The 16,888-nt window shown below is 55.0% G+C and overlaps 4 protein-coding genes across 4 annotated transcripts in view; 2 read left to right on the top strand and 2 right to left on the bottom strand.

The window, feature by feature from the left end:
- The window catches only part of VOLCADRAFT_99233 (uncharacterized protein), a gene marked incomplete at both ends in the record, with an annotated part of 8,611 nt that extends 6,627 nt beyond the window's left edge, over positions 1 to 1,984 (top strand). The window contains 3 exons of the mRNA XM_002958011.1: positions 42 to 209; positions 602 to 720; positions 1,772 to 1,984. Of these exons, the coding sequence (XP_002958057.1) occupies positions 42 to 209; positions 602 to 720; positions 1,772 to 1,984 (500 nt within the window). The remainder of the gene's footprint in view (positions 1 to 41; positions 210 to 601; positions 721 to 1,771) is intronic.
- Positions 1,985 to 6,981: 4,997 nt separating this feature from the next.
- VOLCADRAFT_99232 (uncharacterized protein) lies at positions 6,982 to 9,196 on the top strand (the record flags this gene model as incomplete). The annotated part of the gene is made up of 5 exons (XM_002958010.1): positions 6,982 to 7,118; positions 7,474 to 7,570; positions 8,282 to 8,377; positions 8,913 to 8,978; positions 9,131 to 9,196. 5 exons carry the CDS (start codon positions 6,982 to 6,984, stop codon positions 9,194 to 9,196), a joined length of 462 nt encoding a protein of 153 aa, XP_002958056.1.
- A 220-nt stretch (positions 9,197 to 9,416) lies between these two features.
- Positions 9,417 to 10,808, bottom strand: VOLCADRAFT_99231 (uncharacterized protein; the record flags this gene model as incomplete). Its single annotated transcript, XM_002957982.1, has 4 exons — positions 9,417 to 9,481; positions 9,515 to 9,649; positions 10,334 to 10,541; positions 10,800 to 10,808. 4 exons carry the CDS (start codon positions 10,806 to 10,808, stop codon positions 9,417 to 9,419), a joined length of 417 nt encoding a protein of 138 aa, XP_002958028.1.
- A 1,155-nt stretch (positions 10,809 to 11,963) lies between these two features.
- On the bottom strand, positions 11,964 to 15,282 carry VOLCADRAFT_68965 (cytochrome P450, C-22 desaturase; the record flags this gene model as incomplete). The annotated part of the gene is made up of 10 exons (XM_002957981.1): positions 11,964 to 12,119; positions 12,289 to 12,411; positions 12,630 to 12,719; positions 12,891 to 13,028; positions 13,190 to 13,348; positions 13,504 to 13,590; positions 13,917 to 14,033; positions 14,234 to 14,329; positions 14,710 to 14,870; positions 15,030 to 15,282. 10 exons carry the CDS (start codon positions 15,280 to 15,282, stop codon positions 11,964 to 11,966), a joined length of 1,380 nt encoding a protein of 459 aa, XP_002958027.1.
- Between the last annotated feature and the right edge of the window lie 1,606 nt (positions 15,283 to 16,888).

Here is a 16,888-nt window from a genome sequence, read left to right as displayed (position 1 = left end):
TCACCCCCTCCCCCTCCTCACCCCCTCTCCTCGCCCTGCAGGCACCCTGACCGATGCGTGCCTCCGCCACGTGACGGGTCTATCCGCCCTGACGGGGTTGGACCTCTTCAGCTGCCGCATCACGGACGCGGGCGCCCGGCTGCTGGGGGGCAGCGGCCACCTGGGGGGAAACCTGCGGAGCTTGGAGTGCTGCGGGGGGCTGCTGACGGGTGAGGGGAAGGGGAGGGGAGGTGGCTGGGAGGGCGAGGGTGAGGGGGGAGGGACGACTGACTTCATTGCCGACTGAGCCTGTGTGTGTGTGTGTGTGTTGGGGGGCGGAGAGGGGTAAGGTACTGGCGGGTGTGTGCGTGTGTGCGTGTGTTTAATGGCACGGAGTGGGTCACTGATTGCTGAACCTCTCTCCCCCAACTTCTCCCCCTCCCCCTCGCCCCCCCTCGGCCTCCTACTCCAGGTCGCCACTCGGCGGCCGCCCACCTACCTACCGATCTAAGATGCACCCCCTCTCATTCCCACTGCCGTACATCACTTATACACACAATACATCATGGCACCGACCTCCCCGCCACACACCCTCCCCCTCCCCCTCCCCCGGCTCGCGCAGACGCGGGTGCCGTACACCTGGCTCGTCTGACAAGTCTCACATGCCTCAACCTGTCTCAGAACGCGCGACTGGGGGATGCCGGGGCGCAGAGCCTGGCGGCCAGCCTGAGTGACCTGCAGGTGCGGTGGGGGCGGTGGCGGGGGGATGAGGGCGGGAGAGCGGGAAATGGAAAACGGAATCTGATGCCGTGTGTGTTTCGCCGCGTGTGTGCTCATGTGTGGCGGAGACGGGGTAGATCCCGTACCTACCTTTTATTCGGAGCTTTCCCGATTCCCATTCAAGAAGCTGTCATGCACCGCACGCGGTGTGTACCGCCCGCGGCTTTTCCCCAACCCTCCCCGACCCCCCTATCTGCTCCATCCGCCAGTGGTTCGTCGTAACCCCCCCATATCGCCCTCCCTGCCCCCTGTCGCTTCACTCGTTCGCGGTTCGTCTCCCCCTCCCCCCCCCTTCCACTTCGCTTGTTTTTCCTTTCTTAAGCGCTTCCATTTCCTTTATTTTCCCTTCTCAGTCAAAATTTCAAATCAGCCAGCCAGCTACTATTTTTTTCCTCAGCAGCATTCGCATGTCTCCTTGTCCTTTATCGCACCCGGCTCACCTCTTTGCTACCCTTTTGTTTTTGCATGTGCCTTTTGCCACTACTTCTGCGGCCTGGCCAGGTGAGTCCAAAGGGTGGTTCGAGCTTCTTTGGTATATCGCGTTGGCGTCGGTAGGCTAGCCGGAATAGAATAGTCGGGTCGGTCGGGTCGGTCGCGCGTTTTAGTTTTTTTTGGGGGTTGGAAGGAGCACTTGCATACCGACAGCCTTTCAGTATCAGCAAATCAGCCTTTTTCTCCAGGCCAGCAACTTTAGGCCACCTTTACGACAGCACTATTTTACTCGCCGCCTTCACTACTACTTTTCTACACCTACTTCTTTACGGATTGGCTATACTATTCAGCTTTTTAATTTCTGGCGGCTTAGGTAGGTAGGATTTCCGACATCTACGTCACTTCGTCATCCCGAGGTCACAGTCGTCACAGTCGCCACGGACGCCTTTCGGTCAGTTTTCACGTTTGCTACTCTCTTGCCCTGGCAGCAGCTTCAATCGTGTGTGGTTCGTCTTTCCCCCCCCTTCCACCCCTGCGCCCTCTCCCCCCCGAACCCTCCCCTCCCCTCCACCCCCCCCAGGAGCTCTCCCTCAACCACACCAACATTACCTCCGCCTGCCTGCGGGACGTGGCCGCACTGCCCTGGCTCAGATACCTCTCGGTCAGCAACACCAGGGTCACGGATGCGGCCGTCGCAAAGCTCAGGTCGCGAGCCCACCCCGATTTGATTGTCAAGCATTCCCAGATTGTGCCGCCACACAGCCGGGGAGCCGCGGCACTCGCAGCGGCGTGAGAGAGAACGTGCTGCTGACGCCGCTGCAGCCGCCACAAACAACCCCCGGACTGTCTGACGGCTTCCACTGTGTACGGCGTGTGTACGAGCATGTACCGCCTGAGTACCGGAGGGGCTTTCATCCGGGGGGGGGGGCCGTACGGGACGTGGCAAAGAAGATGTGGCGTTGTGGCCGCTTGCATGCAGCGGTTAGTTGGTTGGTTGGTTGGTCGGTTGGTCGGCCGTAATCCGCGCTGGGCCCCCTCTCGGGTCGTACGGCATTTGCGGCGGCAGCGAGGTCGCGAAATATGCACTAAGGGGCAAGGGAAGCCCACGTACGGCAATAAAGAACCTGAAGGCGACGGTTGGGGGTCGGGGCGCGCGGTTTTCCCCCACACACGTGTTTTTGTATATATGTATGTATGCATGTGTGAATGTGTACGTGAGTCCACGCGAGACGCGGTCCTGTGTTCGCGGGGGACTGGGAGGAAAAGGTTCGGTTCAAGTGGGTTTTCTGTGACGTGGGGAAGGGGGGAAGGGGGACTATTTTTAAGATTTTGCCTTTTGCTGTGTCCTTTTCTTCCTCCCTCTCCGCCGCCGCCGCCGCCTGTGCATTTTGAAGGGATTTATGCACAACTCGGCCTGGACGGTGTGGCATGCGTGCGTGTGTGCGTGTATGTGTGTGTGTTTTGGACACCCGGCGTGGAGGGGCCAAAAACCCCGACATGGGGTTGGGATGGGTTGGGGTTGGGAACGTACGGCTGGGATGTGATGATGTGGGCACTTTTGATGGCTGTGGAGACTTGCCGTACCAGTACACGGGACCTCCACATGACGGTTCTGGTGGTTGTTGGTTGGTGTGAGGGCCGTTGTTTGTTGACTGTACACTAATGCGGCTGCGGCAGAGTTGTTCAGCACTTAGCTATTTTTTGGGGAATAAATGCCAAGAGAGCATTTACCTTGTCTGTTTATACCATACAGTGGTGAAGAGGTGGTGAAGAGGTGGTGAAGAGATTATTGAAGCTTTCGAAGCTTGTTTCCCTTTTTTTGCGATTGTTACTGGTGGGTGAATTCTTTTTGTGTTCGAACTGGGTCTCGGTTTTTTTCTGCACTAAGTTGCTCCCCGCGTCCTTCATGAGATGCTGTGACGGGAGTTGGCCTCGGAGGTGCGACCGGAAGAATGGAAGGGGGGGGGGCTGGAAGGAGCACGAGGTCGAAGGCGGAGGGAGGAGGAGGGGGATTGTGCACGCCGCTAACTGGCGTGTGGTTCGTCTGTTCCACTCTTTGTTTCCTCTGGGCCAACCCTTCTCAGAGCCTCATAAACTAACTTGAGCTTAAAGTTTTCTGAGCTCACTACACTGAGGGAACTACTACTTTTTCCTCGGGGGTGGGGGGGCCGATCCATATGCCATGCCGACTCATGAGAACAATTCGAAGCTTCGGTGCAAATTGCCTTTTTGGGGGGGGGGCCGCTGGGGTTCACTTGCACGTGTGTTGTGTTGTGTTGGGGGGGAGAGAGGGGGGAGATTGCTCTGGGTGCGACCATCCGGTGTGTTTTCTGTTGTCGCCGCCTCTGTCCTGCATATCGTATCCTTAGGGGATTATTTAGAGGCACGCAGGTTTTGCCGTACGACGCCGTATGAAACGCCGTATGAAACGCCGTGCATGCATGGAACGACAGTTGCAGCTTGCACAGTGATTTCTGCTAATATTGATGAGGAGAGGACAAATATGGTATCCCTCAAAAATCGGCTCAGCAGGTCTGGAGTCTCAGCCCAACTATTAGCAATAATTCATCACGAGACAGGAGCTGAAGAGGAAATGAAAGGCTGGTAAAGATGAAATGAAAGGCATGAATGGATTGAGAATGCAGGGCAGGGCAGATACACCACATGGTCATATGACAGACATGTGTGGCTCGCTCCAGAGCCCATTTCGACGCTTTCGACACACTTTCAAAAAGAGATGGATCCTCGAGTCGCTTCGCCAACCCGCTTCGCCGAATCGGCCTGACATGGTGGCCCCCTCCTTGCCTTCCTCTTCCTCCTGACATGGTGGCCCCCTCCTTGCCTTCCTCTTCCTCCTGACATGGTGGCCCCCTCCTTGCCTTCCTCTTCCTCCTGACATGGTGGCCCCCTCCTTGCCTTCCTCCTCCTCCTGTGCTGCTGCTCCTCATGCTGCTAGTTCGTTGCTATTCACGCCGTCGACGTGGTTATAACAATCCAAGAAGCAAGCATAGCTAATGTTTGTTCTGCATCACAGCGTTAGCGTCTGCATTAGTGTTTGCGTGGTGGTGCTCGGTGTGATGGAGACCTCAGTGCCCCGGGGGGGGGGGGGTGTCACGACATTTTAGCGACAGGGGGGGGAGGATCCGGACGGGCCTCTGAGTCCTCAGAGGAAGGGGAGTCCTCGGAGTCTCTGGGAGTCAAAACTGTGGAGGAAAGCAGGCGAGCAGTGCGCAAACATCGTGCCCGTTACAAGTTACAAGTTCCACACCATGACAGCCGTGGGGCTGCAGCCTTGTCCAGTCCGAGGCCAAGGCAACGCTGAACAAGCAGACCGACAAATACAGCACTATGATGTCTTAGGTTTTACACATACAGCGAGTTACAAACCAGACCAAAGCACTTAATTAGCACACAGATGGTGTCCTGCGATGTGAATACCACCAGTACTGCGCACCACATCCCCTATGATCCTATCCAATTCCTGCCGCGCCACTGCAGTACATGCAGCACCAGTCCCTCCGGAAGCTGTACTCCCTCCTGCAATGCACACCTCTGAAAGGCCGCTCCAATCAGCTGGAACCCTTTTATTGAACATACATAACTAAAAACCAACCGAAACCAACGACCTGCTGTTCCCTAGTCCATACCCACATCTTACCAGCAGAAAATGATCCTGCAAATCTCCCTTTTCTCACCACACACAAATGCAACCTACATTTCCCCCCTAACCCTACATGACTGCATCCCTACCTGGATACCGATGCGCAGCATCGATGCTGCGCGAATCTAGCAAGTTACAACTTACAAGTCCCGCACACAAGTACGGGGGTGTCCATAAAAACCGGGGGGTCCATGGACGGTAGATCGGTTTTAGTGCCGTGGTGGGCCATCATCGTCCTCCCTCGCCCGCTTGAGCACGAAGCACCTTCGAGCTGGGTGCCGGGTCTCCCAGACTTCCGAGAGGAACCTGGCTAGTGCCGGGGGTGCGGCCAGGGGTCAGAAACCTGCGCATGTCGTGCCCTTGATTCGCGAAGAACACCAGTGCCCTTAACGCCCGGACCTCTTCGATAAGGGCATCATTTCAGGCGCGGAGTTGTGCTATGACGTCACCCTGGCTTTGACGTCACCCTGGCTGACATGGGCATTTTCACCTGCACAATATTAGCAGTGCATCGCGGTGAGGATATCCACCCGGGTTGGGAAAATCGCCTGTTGTAAAGCGCAAGGCATGACACTACAGCACGACACTACTGCACAAGGCACGCTGCGTGCATTAACACTGCCTAGGGAAAATAGCATCACCACCGACTCCGCAGTCCCTGGGCTTGTAAGCCTCTTGCCAGGTGAACCCTTCACCCAACCCAAGAACCCTGGCGCCATCGCCATTGCCGCCGCCGCTACACTACTGCTGTCTCTGCCTCTACTGTGACCACCTTTGATGTCGCCGCTGCCGATTCTGCCGCCTTCACTGCATATTTTTCACGTGCAACAATCATCTGACTCAACAACTTAGCTGTGGAGAGAGCGGATGATTCAGCAAGCCACAGCCTACATGTGGCGAGATCAAACGGACTTTCCACTCACCGTCGAATCACACCAACTTAAGCCGGAACACCGAAGTTATGTTTTATTTTGATGTTACCGCTGATTACCAGGGATGAGAGCAGGATCCACAGGTCGTCTGTATAACCACGACCAAGACGCGATGTAGCTAATAATCAAGGTATTATTCAAAAATTCTATCCCTCTGTTACAAATTGTTGCAGCTTGCACTTCGGCCACTGCTATTGACAAAGTCCGGCCGGACTCCGCGGATCTTTAGCCGTACGCCTGGCCGACCTTTCTGACTTTGCTGCTATGGCGATAACATAAATGATGACATTTTGAATTGAATTGATTTGAATACAGAATAATACAGGATGATGCAGAATAACAGCTTTTTATGCTAAAAATCGCTCACATGTCGCGCACCTGGCATTACAGTCCAGTTGTTGAGTAGGACTCGGTAGGATCGACAAAGCCATCGCGGGTGCTCGAAAAATGGTATGGACAGCGCTCGCCTGACTGCGGCTGACTGGCTGCAGTGATGGAGTCTGGATTGCATGTTAGGTTCATCGGGGAGCTAATCTGATTGCGGGAGCTGTGTGATGTTGCATTCGCCTCTGGGCGCTGGGCCGACGCCTTGACCGGCGCGTTCGTGGGCGCGGAATGATAGCACCTAAAAGGACCCATTGCATCCCTGGTGTATTCTTCTTCGCTCGCCGTCCGCATCACACACACAGTCGCAGACACATACACGCATACACATATACACACATACCACTTTTATGACAACCATCATCATCGGCGTCCCCACGCATCACGTCTTCTTGACGTTTTTTTTGGTGCCCCCCTCCTTGCCTTCCTCCTTTTCCTCCACTATTTCCTGGTGCTCATGTTGCTAGTTCGTTGCTATTCACGTTGTCGACGTGGTTATAACAATCCAAGAAGCAATTGCGGGTAGATACCAAAGACACGCGTGATCAAAACGACGCATGATTAAAGATGCTGTTCTCTCACAGCGCAGACGAAACATCTTGAAAATGGCTTTCGCAGGACCAGGCTGGTCATTGACTTGCATGACATCACAAAAATTGGCGAAGGGTTTTGTTCTTCCGTAATCTGCTGTACAACATCCATTTCCTACACCCAAGAGACGAACCTCAATGATAATGTTCTTTAAGCATTTACTTAGTACCTTCGTACTGAAAATAGAAACCCATAACTTTAACTCGTATATAGAGTGGCGCCATGGTTAGAATTTTCGGCAAGGACATTAGCATCCCTGGCCTCCCTCCAAGGCTGGGAATTAACATCGTGGAAAGCAAATGGTTTGAGAAGCAATGCCGGAGGGCGTTCAATGAGTGCGACGTCGACCGCGATGGCGCGTGAGTGTTGCTGTCGGAGCTTTTGTTAATAAGCCCTTCCCTCCAGCTGCAGTCCTTGTTCTGCATATTGACTTCGTCATAGATACCGTCTATGGTGCTGTCGATTACACTTGAGACTGTGACTCGCCTGTCGTCGAAAGCCCATCGTCCATCATCGAGTGGCGCGCTCGCGCCCGGCTGGACTGAGGAAAACGAGATGATGCCATGATTATGCAACACAATCTCCTTCTGTAGTTTCATGTAGTAACAATGGCTACCGGTTATATGCGCCGTCAAATTTTCCGCCTCATGACCGTGCATGCACTAGTAGCCTCTGCTCACCGTCTTTGCTTTGTAACCCAACCTATACCTGCAGTCTTGACAACAAGGAAATTTACATTGGCCTTCTGAAATTGTATGATTTGATTAACCGCAAGTTGCCGTACCATGTACGAGTTCCTTCTATCGAAGAGGTGCGCTGCCTCAATAGCTGAAGATAAGTCTTTCTTGAAGTCGTGAAAGGTCTGCGTTGGGTGCTGTTTATTGGGGCCTTTATTCCCCCTCGTTGAAGTGGGTGGTGGGATTGGACGCCCGGACAAGTAATCTAGATCACAACCACCGCCTACTCTGGAACCCACACGCCTAATAGTCCGTCCGAATTGCTGGTGCATGAGTGGAATTTGAATACGCCGGACTAACCCTGGGCCAATCGCACTTGGTATGTTATGGTGTACAGGTCAACCAACTAATCGATAAGTACGACACGAATGCCAACCGACGCTTCGAGTTTCATGAGGTACTATTGTTCCGTCCGATCTCACAGGCTGGCGTATACACGCAATACGATATCCGTACAGTGATGGGAGCCTGTGAGGGCCAGCAGCATTTCATTAATGTAGTGGCTGCAGGAACGGATTACCTTTCTGCTGCCTCCTGCAATATCCCTGCAGCTCCCCAGCCGTCCACCCCTCCCCGCTCCGCATTTCCCCCAGATCACACCACTTATCCATTCCACCCCTCCCCCTAATCATACTTTTCGCGATCTGGTTTATCCCGGCCCTGCTGTCTGTCCTTCCAACCATCATTTGCCGCACACACTGCGCTGGCTACGCCGGTCCCCCTCCCTCCCTTTCCCTCCCCTTCTACCTCCCTCCCTCCCGCCCGCCCGCCCGTTCCCCGGATAGTTCCTGCACTGCTGTCGGGGCCTGGTGGGCCACCACAAGGACTGGAAGGACTCCCTCTTCTTGAAGATCGGTCTGGCGGTGCTGCTCAAGGCGCTGGTAGGTAGCCTGCCCTGCCCTGCCCTGTCCTGTTCTGCTAAGGGGATGCTGATGGGGACTTAGATTGGGGGCGAGTGCGCGTGGGGGGTTGGGTGGTTTGGTTCTTTGACATGACGGAAACATGGAGACACACACACACACCACACGGAGCAGAGAGAGTGGGGTCGCCGGGGGGGGGGGAGCTGGGGAAGATAACGTCGTCAGGTGAAGGGCTCTTCGTCGTCATGGTGGGTTGTGGTGGATCGCGTGTAGTGACGCAAGTGTGTACACAGCAGCTGGTGTCCTCGACGTCGACGTCCAACAAGAGGGCGGCAATGAGAGAGTTCCATCTTGTTGAGGTGAAAGGTTCCGGTTCCGTGAACGTGCGTACGTGTGTATGTATGTATGTACGTGTGTCGCGCCTGTCTGAACAGTTCTCTGCTCATGCCCCGAGGGTGTCCATACCAGGAATTCGGAGGTCTCTCGCTGGTGAAGAGGACGACTAACCTCCTCCGTTTCGCCTCACACGCCGTTGCTCGCCGGTCGCGTACTGCAGGGCTTTCCGTACCTGGCTGGATTAATCAAGCAGGGCGCCAGCCAGCTGGGTATAACTGCCGTGAAGGTGGGGACCCTTCCTCCACCTCCCCCTATCATTCCTCAAGTGTACATGCAACTGCATCCGTACATGCAACTGCATCCGTACATGCAACTGCATCCGTACATGCAACTGCATCCGTACATTCAACTGCATCCGTACGTCCTCATGTCCGTTAGGGACTGTCATCTCGCCTGCAAGGGTGTGACTACCACGCCTCTTCCGCGCGCACTCCCTACCCGTAATCCCTTCCTCCCACCTCCCGCCCACTGTAGTATTAGATCCATCTCTCGCCCCTCTGTCACTCCGTGTCGCGCCTGAGTCACCGGGCGTCTTAGGGTTTGGGCTTTGCCGAGTCCCGTGACGTGCAGTTCCTTCTGGCTTTGCCCGCTTTCCCACTTTATTCACTCCGAACTGGGGTCACATACGTGTGCATGTGCATTTCCTGGAAGCTTTAATTGAAAACTAGACCAGATTCCCGCTCTCCTTCCCGTCTCTGCGCGATAGGGTATCCCGGTGGGGGCCATCACCTACGTGGTGGAGAGCGCGGCGCAGCAGCTCACCTGAGGGACTATGGGAAGCGAGGGAAATGAGGACGAGAGGGAGGGAGAGATCGGATGGGAGGGAGGGGAGAAGTCTGTGCATGTGCATATGTAGGGAACCGGAGATTGCGTACGCCCCATCTGAGAGGCGGTAGCCTGCGAGGAGAAGGAAAAGATGGAACGGCTGTGGTGGGGATGACACGGCAGATGAGAGAATTGCAGCTAGCGATCGGAGGAAACGTGCTAGATAGGGTTGAGTGGATAGCTGGTTGATGGGAAGCTAATTGATATAAACGATTTAAAGATGTATGTTTATGTACAGACTTACACTTGTCACTGAGTGGGAGAAGTCTCAGAGGGTTTGGAGCTATTTGTAAAGAAGCGTCGACATGAATAATCAACGCGTGGTAACAATGAAAGAGCGAAGGAATAGGAGACAATAGCTACATTTCGCACAATGCAGCACGGTGTTTAAGAAGGTAAGTAGGGTAAACTACGCCGTTTCCTTCCTCTTTAACCCTGCCGTAGTAACGTGAATGCCTACGTTTCGCTCTCCCGGAAACAGACTTGCTGGATACGCAAGACGCTGGATACGCATTGTCGCGGCTTACAGACGATGGTATTTAATAAGCAATGCGATTTCACTCTAAATGAACAGGATATACACAATCGTATGTGTGACGATTTAAGGTGAAGCCAACAAATACGCTTTGTACTGGTACGTGACTACCAACCAACAAGTCAAGCACGTACAACCGTACACCAATCCAGGCAAAATTATGAAACGCCCGCTGCGAGCGCGAGGCCTGCGGCGCAGTAACAATCCGTAGTTGTACCTACCTCTTCCCACACTCCGATCCCTAAGCGGTACAAGCAAAACCCATCCAACCATACCGTAGCCCTCTGTAGTAGTCCGCATCTTGTCAACAGCACCTATCCAGATCAAGCCCCTTTTGCTTGTTGCGCGCGTTCCTTCCCAACCAGTGCTCAAATCCTTCTCGTTGTGCTGATTGCGTGATTGTTCAATGTGGAAAGCCCTACTGCCGTACTACACCCGCAACGCGATGCAAATGAGAGGGGTGTATGTGTCAATAAAAATGTTGGGCATTGTCGCCTGTGTGGCCATGACACCCTCGGAGCCACAACACTACAAAAGCCAAATGCAAGACGAGGCACTGACAGGGCGACTGAAAAAAGATATAAATAAAGAACACGATCGGTCCATCAAGTCACCGAATCCTCCTCACGGCTCTTTTCCCTCGCTTCCCCTACCCCAAAATTCAAGGCACGGCTTCCATGACCTGACCTGGAACATAGTTTTTCTCCGTCCATGCAACGGCAAAGCAATCATTCACCGTGTATGTACCATCACCAAGCCGGCAACGGGAGATTGCCGAGAAAGGCTCCAAGACACGTGACTCCAGAGTGACCCAATCCAGTTGCGCCTACTGCTACAACAGCGCGCGCCACAGACCCTCCAATGGCCCAATACTCCGGCAGGAGACATGCACGTGCGGGCGAGGGGTGGGCGGCCTCAGGCGCTTAACCATAACAACCTGGCGACACAACGAGTGAGACGTAGCAGTTCGCGCGGGAGGTAATGGATGAAACGACGATACGAGGGATGCTAGCAAATGATGCAAACGCCAAAATATCTGTTAAGATAGCACCATTACCATCACCACTATGGTTGGCCTATGGGCATGGCCACCGCAAACACGACCACGGCCACGACAGGAAAGGATAAGCCTCTAGCCGACTCGCCGCACATGCCTCGACACCTTCCTTATATGCAGCAGCAATAATTGAACAACTGCCGCAAGAGCTGTACAGAAGCCTTCAACTGCTCCCCTCTTCCGCGACATGACCCTCCTCCCGGCATCCGGCCCAGCCACACTGATACACTAACCGACGGAAACACATTAGCCGACGCGGGTACAGAGCACACAGACCTTACTGTGCTTAATTCGTTCCGCCAACAGGAAATGTGTCAACATGAATAGCATCATGTATGAGTTCCGGGGCCAACCCTAAGAAGATCGCCAACTCTAGAGACCGACCGGTGGCAACTGACCGGTGCCAATGAGGTGCAACAAGATGGACAGCGAACACCCGCGATAAACACTCCTCCTCATCGTTCATTCTTCTAAAACGCATCTTCTGCCATCAAAACAGAACGGCGTCACGCGCAACAAAAACAAACATCAACGCCTCGAACGAGGATGAGAACGACCACACGACAGGAGCAACAACAACAGCAATCAGAAGATACAGTTCGCTTTCCCCGACCGGTACATAATCTCTAGGTCGCATCTAGTCAAGGGATCCGCGAGCGGGGCTCCACAGTTGCAAGGTGTGGTGCAAGGCCCGGTAGCCCCCTCCTGCAGAACGGGTATATCGACTGACCGGCCGACAATTTCATGTTCGATACCGACCGATGTGAACCCACGGTGCAAACATCGGTCTCTTATCACTTCTTGGCGCGCCAGCGCATCTCGAAGACGCTGTCCCCAGGGTACAGAGTGGGCAGGTACTTAATCTCGTCCGAAATGTTTGAGCGGATCCGGTTGAAGTCCAAGGAGGTGGAGAGCAGCGCCAGGAACACCGTCAAGTGGTTGATGGCATACTGCAGGAGCCAACGCAACGGCAGCAGACTTGACATTGGGAACAGTTGTGTGGAAACTTAAGCACAGCAAGCTTAGCACGATGGGCTGTGCTTAGGTCAGCAATAAGCCAAACTTTGCCCTGTTTCAAACTCCCGAGCTAACCCTCAACCCAACCAGCTGCGCACTCACCTCCTTGCCAACGCAATAGTGCGGGCCGTGGCCGAACACCAAAAAGTTGGACGCATACTTGATGTCCTCCTGGCGCTCGGGTCCGAAGCGATCCGGATCGAACTTCTCCGGGTTCGCGTAGCCCTGTTCAAGACATTGAAGGGAGGAACAGGGCTAAGGTAAGGCCACGCAGCAGGACAGGACCTTTGTCGGGAGGACTGTGCGTTGGGCGTGGGCAACACAGTCCACTGTAACCGTGCAGTACTGCAGCTACGGCTGCAGCACTGGCGGGTGGAGGCTGATAGAAAGATGCGCGAGGAGCTGAGGGCTACAACCAATTGCATATCGCAACACTAACCCACCTGCAGGCTGGCGCTGACGAGCGACGGGATGATGAGGGTTCCCTTCGGGGCCGTGTACGTCTCTGTCAGCTTGAAGGGCGCTTGGGCACGCTGCAAGGGGAGGTGAACATAGGACAAGGGTTGCATTGAATAGGGCAGCAACAGTGACGCAGCAGCATTTGCACAGAGGGGGGAAGCTGGAGAATCGGAAGCAGTCTTTGCTGCAGGAAGAGCTTTGGAAAGGGCAACGACCGGCAAACACATGCACGGAGACGTGCGCACCTGGGGCACCATCGGTGCCGGCGGACGGTAGCGCAAGATCTCCTTGACCACCTGCCGGGTGAAGGTCATCTCATTGAGAACATCCCCAGTCACCGGAGCGTCAAGGTTGGGACGCAGCCGGGCCTGCTCCTCACGAACCTGAATGGCACACGATGACGGGGATGAAACAGACGCCAATTTGTTTCAAGGCATGGATCATTGACATCCAGAATTAAAGGGTACATGTCATTATATACATAGACACCGCATGTAAAATTATTTTCACCGTATTTCATCTACATGTTCATCCATCCACCCACCCGCGCCAGGATGTCCGGGTGCTCGGCCATGAGGGTGATGGTCCACACCAGGGAGGCCGTGGAGGCGTCCTGCGAGGCGAAAAGGAAGTCCATCACCGTCTCCGCAATCTTGCGGTCCTCGTGGTAGAAGGGCGGCTCGGCGCCCGCATCCGCAGCATCCTTCATGTCCGAGAGAATCTGCGAGGGCGGCAGCGCCATTGGGTGCGCGGTGAGTGGTAGGACGGTGGCGGAGGGCGTGCAGCGACGTGCAGTAACGGCGGGCTCCTCCTGGGTGGAGGACGATCTACGCGATGAAAACAGAAACCAACTCCCACCTGCTTGGTCCAGAAGTCCAGAAGGCACTCAGGCTCCTGGCCGGCAGCCATGCGGACCTTGCTGCGAGCAGCCGCCTTGGTCAGTACCTGCGAGGGACCGTGCAAATGGACTGCTGAGCACCGGACGACCAGTGCCAATGTTAGGGCGGACAGCACGCGCACCCAGCTTAGCAGCTCATCCGTCCCCTTCCGGCAGCAAATCCCTTTAACCCACCTCCTCAAAAGGTTGCAATCGCAGCCCCAGAGGACTCCTCGTCACCATTACCCAGAACCCACAACTCTTCTGAGAAATCAACATTCATGCATTGATGCTCAAGTAATGGCGATAGCACGCAATAAACAAAACCGCGACTGGACCCAGGGTCAGGTAACGTAAGCATCCCGGCGTGTGCGCATGCCTCCCACCGCCCCACCTTGACAACAAACTTGCGGCCCTGACGGCCCTTCCACACACCCGTGCCCGGTAGCAGCAGCGGGAAGGTCAGGAAGCCGTCCGTCATGGCGCGATAGGCCGCGGAGAACTGCTCGCGCTCCTGTGGAGTCAAGAGACAAGACCATATTGAAAAACACCACGTTGCGTGTGGCCGACCTCGTAAGTCCAAGCGACCCAGGAGGGAAAAGCAATGGACTGGCAGTGGCAGAGGGATATGCAGTGAGCCTCAAGTTCAGCTTCGCGCGCTGCATTCCCTCGCCCCCTCTTCGCCTCCTCTCCCAACGCTCCTCACCGCACCTGGGGGTCATCCAGGTAGGGCCCCACGAACACCATCTGGCTGGTGAAGGCGTTCAGGTCGCGAATTAGGGGCCGGACCTCCAGCGGGCCAGGCATCTACAGAGGCGGAAGAGGCAGGAGGAGGAAGTAGTGGCGAAAGGCGGAAGGACAAGGGAACATGAACTAATCCTGAGGGATCCTGAGGACCAGAGTGAGATTGCGCTGGTGAATGGCGAAGCGGGGAGGGCTGCCGGGTTTAATACGGCCAGTCAAGAAGCCACAGTCGAGGCTCATAGCTCCACCCCATCCTTTTCCTCCGAAACCTCCCCATGCGCAGTCTCCGACAATGACAGCCACAGAGCTGTCTTGCATTCAATCAGATCCACAAGCCCAGGCTTCCGTTTCTGACCTCCGACCCAGATTGTCAATTTAGGGCATAGGCCATAGCCCATCCGCTTTTACCTCCATATTGCGGGTGGGCGGGAAGTAAGGCTTACCGACATCCACTCATCGAAGTTCTGTCGGATAATGGCATCCTGCTTGAGCACGTACAGCCCAAGCGCCTTGCGAGTGAAGAGAGCCAGGAAGCTCTTGCGCAGGGCCTTGTGCTGTGGACCGCTCATGAAGGCGATGTTGGTCTTGCCCAGAATCCACTCGGCTGCAGATCAGGACAAAGCACAAATGGAACGGGAAAGGGTGACCTTTCCATAGTATCACACCTAGGGCCCCTCCGCACTCTTAGTCGCCAACTGTGTGCGTCCGGTGCGGCCCTCCACAGCGCACACAGCCGGCCCCGCCTCCAAGATCGCCATCTCACCATTGGGGTGCAGGCACAGCAGCAGCGAATCCTCCGAGTTATGGCTGAACACGTAACGGGAAAGCGCGGCATCGGTCACAAAGACTGTGAAGATGCCGCAGATGCTATTCCATGACATGCCCGGGAAGCTGTACAGACGCTGGCGCTCCCAGAAGGCAAAAGGGTCCTTAACCATCTCCACAATGCCGCCCAGGATGGGCGTCACAGTGCCGGGACCTACGAGGACAATGAGATGCACGTGTAAATAATTCATGGCAACGGCCGGGAGTTGTGGAGGTGGGGGGAAATGAAGGGAAACGGGCTGTGACCTGGTGTCGATGTAAGGCCTGTGACCTGGTGTTGATGTATGGGAAGGTGCGCAACTAGAGTTAAGATACAAGACAGCAGCAACAATTAGGTACAGCTTGTGAGCAAGGATACCCTAGTCCTGGGACCCGGACACCGAGCTTTATCAACGTGTTTAGCAGTGAAACGTGGCCGTAAACCGACCAAAACATCACACACTGTGTGCACAGAGCATCAACAAAACCAGAGCTGGTCTTTAATGCTCGGCGTGTATTCAGCCAAGGCGCGCTTGCAAGTGTCACTCAACGACAGCTGTTCGTGAACGTCAAGCTTACCCGGGAGCAGACCGTCGCCTTTCTTGGGCATCCTGTACCAACGAAATTTGGCTTGCTCCCAAATAGTGTAACCGAGTGCAATTGCTCCACCCGCCGCAATTAAGGCGCTTCCACTGGGCATGCAGGAGAAACCCAAGGAGCCGAGAACCCCAGCACTACCGCCAAACAGACCATCATCAACAGTTGTCGTATTCATCGTCCAGGCTTTCAACAATAGCTGCAACGCAAAATAAGTGAACGCCGTATGTGAGGGTCGCGGCCCTGTCGCACTTTTTCCATGGCCACAAGGCAGTGCCTCGTTTGCGTGTGCAGGCTGTAATAAGAAAGCGACACTAAGCGCAAAACGAAGGCGAATTCCAGACGCCCCTGAGTCAAAGTCTCCAAGAGCCGTCGCTCGAACTATTGGCCGGGCCCTCAGCCGAGCACGAGCTTATCCAAGCTTTGGTTCAGTACGTGAGAGCGAAGCGCGCTATAATGCTAAAGAGCCATCCTGTGCACACCCCGACGCGCCACTAGCGCCGCTGATTCGCGACCAGACTCACCTCAGCCCTTAAGCAGCCACTACAAAAGCGGGTCCTGGTCAAGGGGATACCTAAGTAGTTGGACGCGTGGAAATAGAACGCCTCAGCTGCTAGATGGAGTTCGACCTTTTGATTGGCAAGGATCAAATAAAGCCCTCAACTTCGGCTTCCTTCACAGTGAGTAATAGAATTGATGACGCTCCTATTTAGCTACAATATAGACCGCGCCATACGAACCGACCAAACTCTACACGGTAAGTCATACCTTACGGCGTGTACCAAACGCGGGGGAAATTGCCGTACCGACAATTTGTTTTCCACTTGCTGGTGTCGTAAACGTGTCGTGTCCATCAGTGTGGACCACATAATTTGCTGCAGTGAAATGTGCAGTAAAGTCCAGTTATCAACAAGGTCACGCTTTATCGGAGAGAATCATGGGAAGCCTGCCCCAAGTGCCTCATTGCGTACTCCTGGTGTACGCAACTTCTTTCGCAATGGCTTGGCCGCTTCGATGGAAAGTCGCGTACCTCGAGAGCTGCGGGCGGGTCAAATGGTAGCGATCCCCGATGGCTTCTGGCTGCGGCCAGGGACGGAGGCTGACCTTCCTACCATCCAGCGCCTCGTGCTGGCGGAAAAGTGCGTCAGGGTGCGAGGAAGTGACGTTTCGGCGACAGTTGCCCCACCTATGTGAACATCTTACGCGACCCCGGACGCTGTT

The sequence above is a fragment of the Volvox carteri genome (genome assembly GCF_000143455.1).
Source record: "Volvox carteri f. nagariensis unplaced genomic scaffold VOLCAscaffold_84, whole genome shotgun sequence".
Classification (NCBI taxonomy): domain Eukaryota; kingdom Viridiplantae; phylum Chlorophyta; class Chlorophyceae; order Chlamydomonadales; family Volvocaceae; genus Volvox; species Volvox carteri.
Note: the sequence above shows the minus strand (reverse complement) of the source record. Positions and strands in the feature narration are given on the sequence as shown.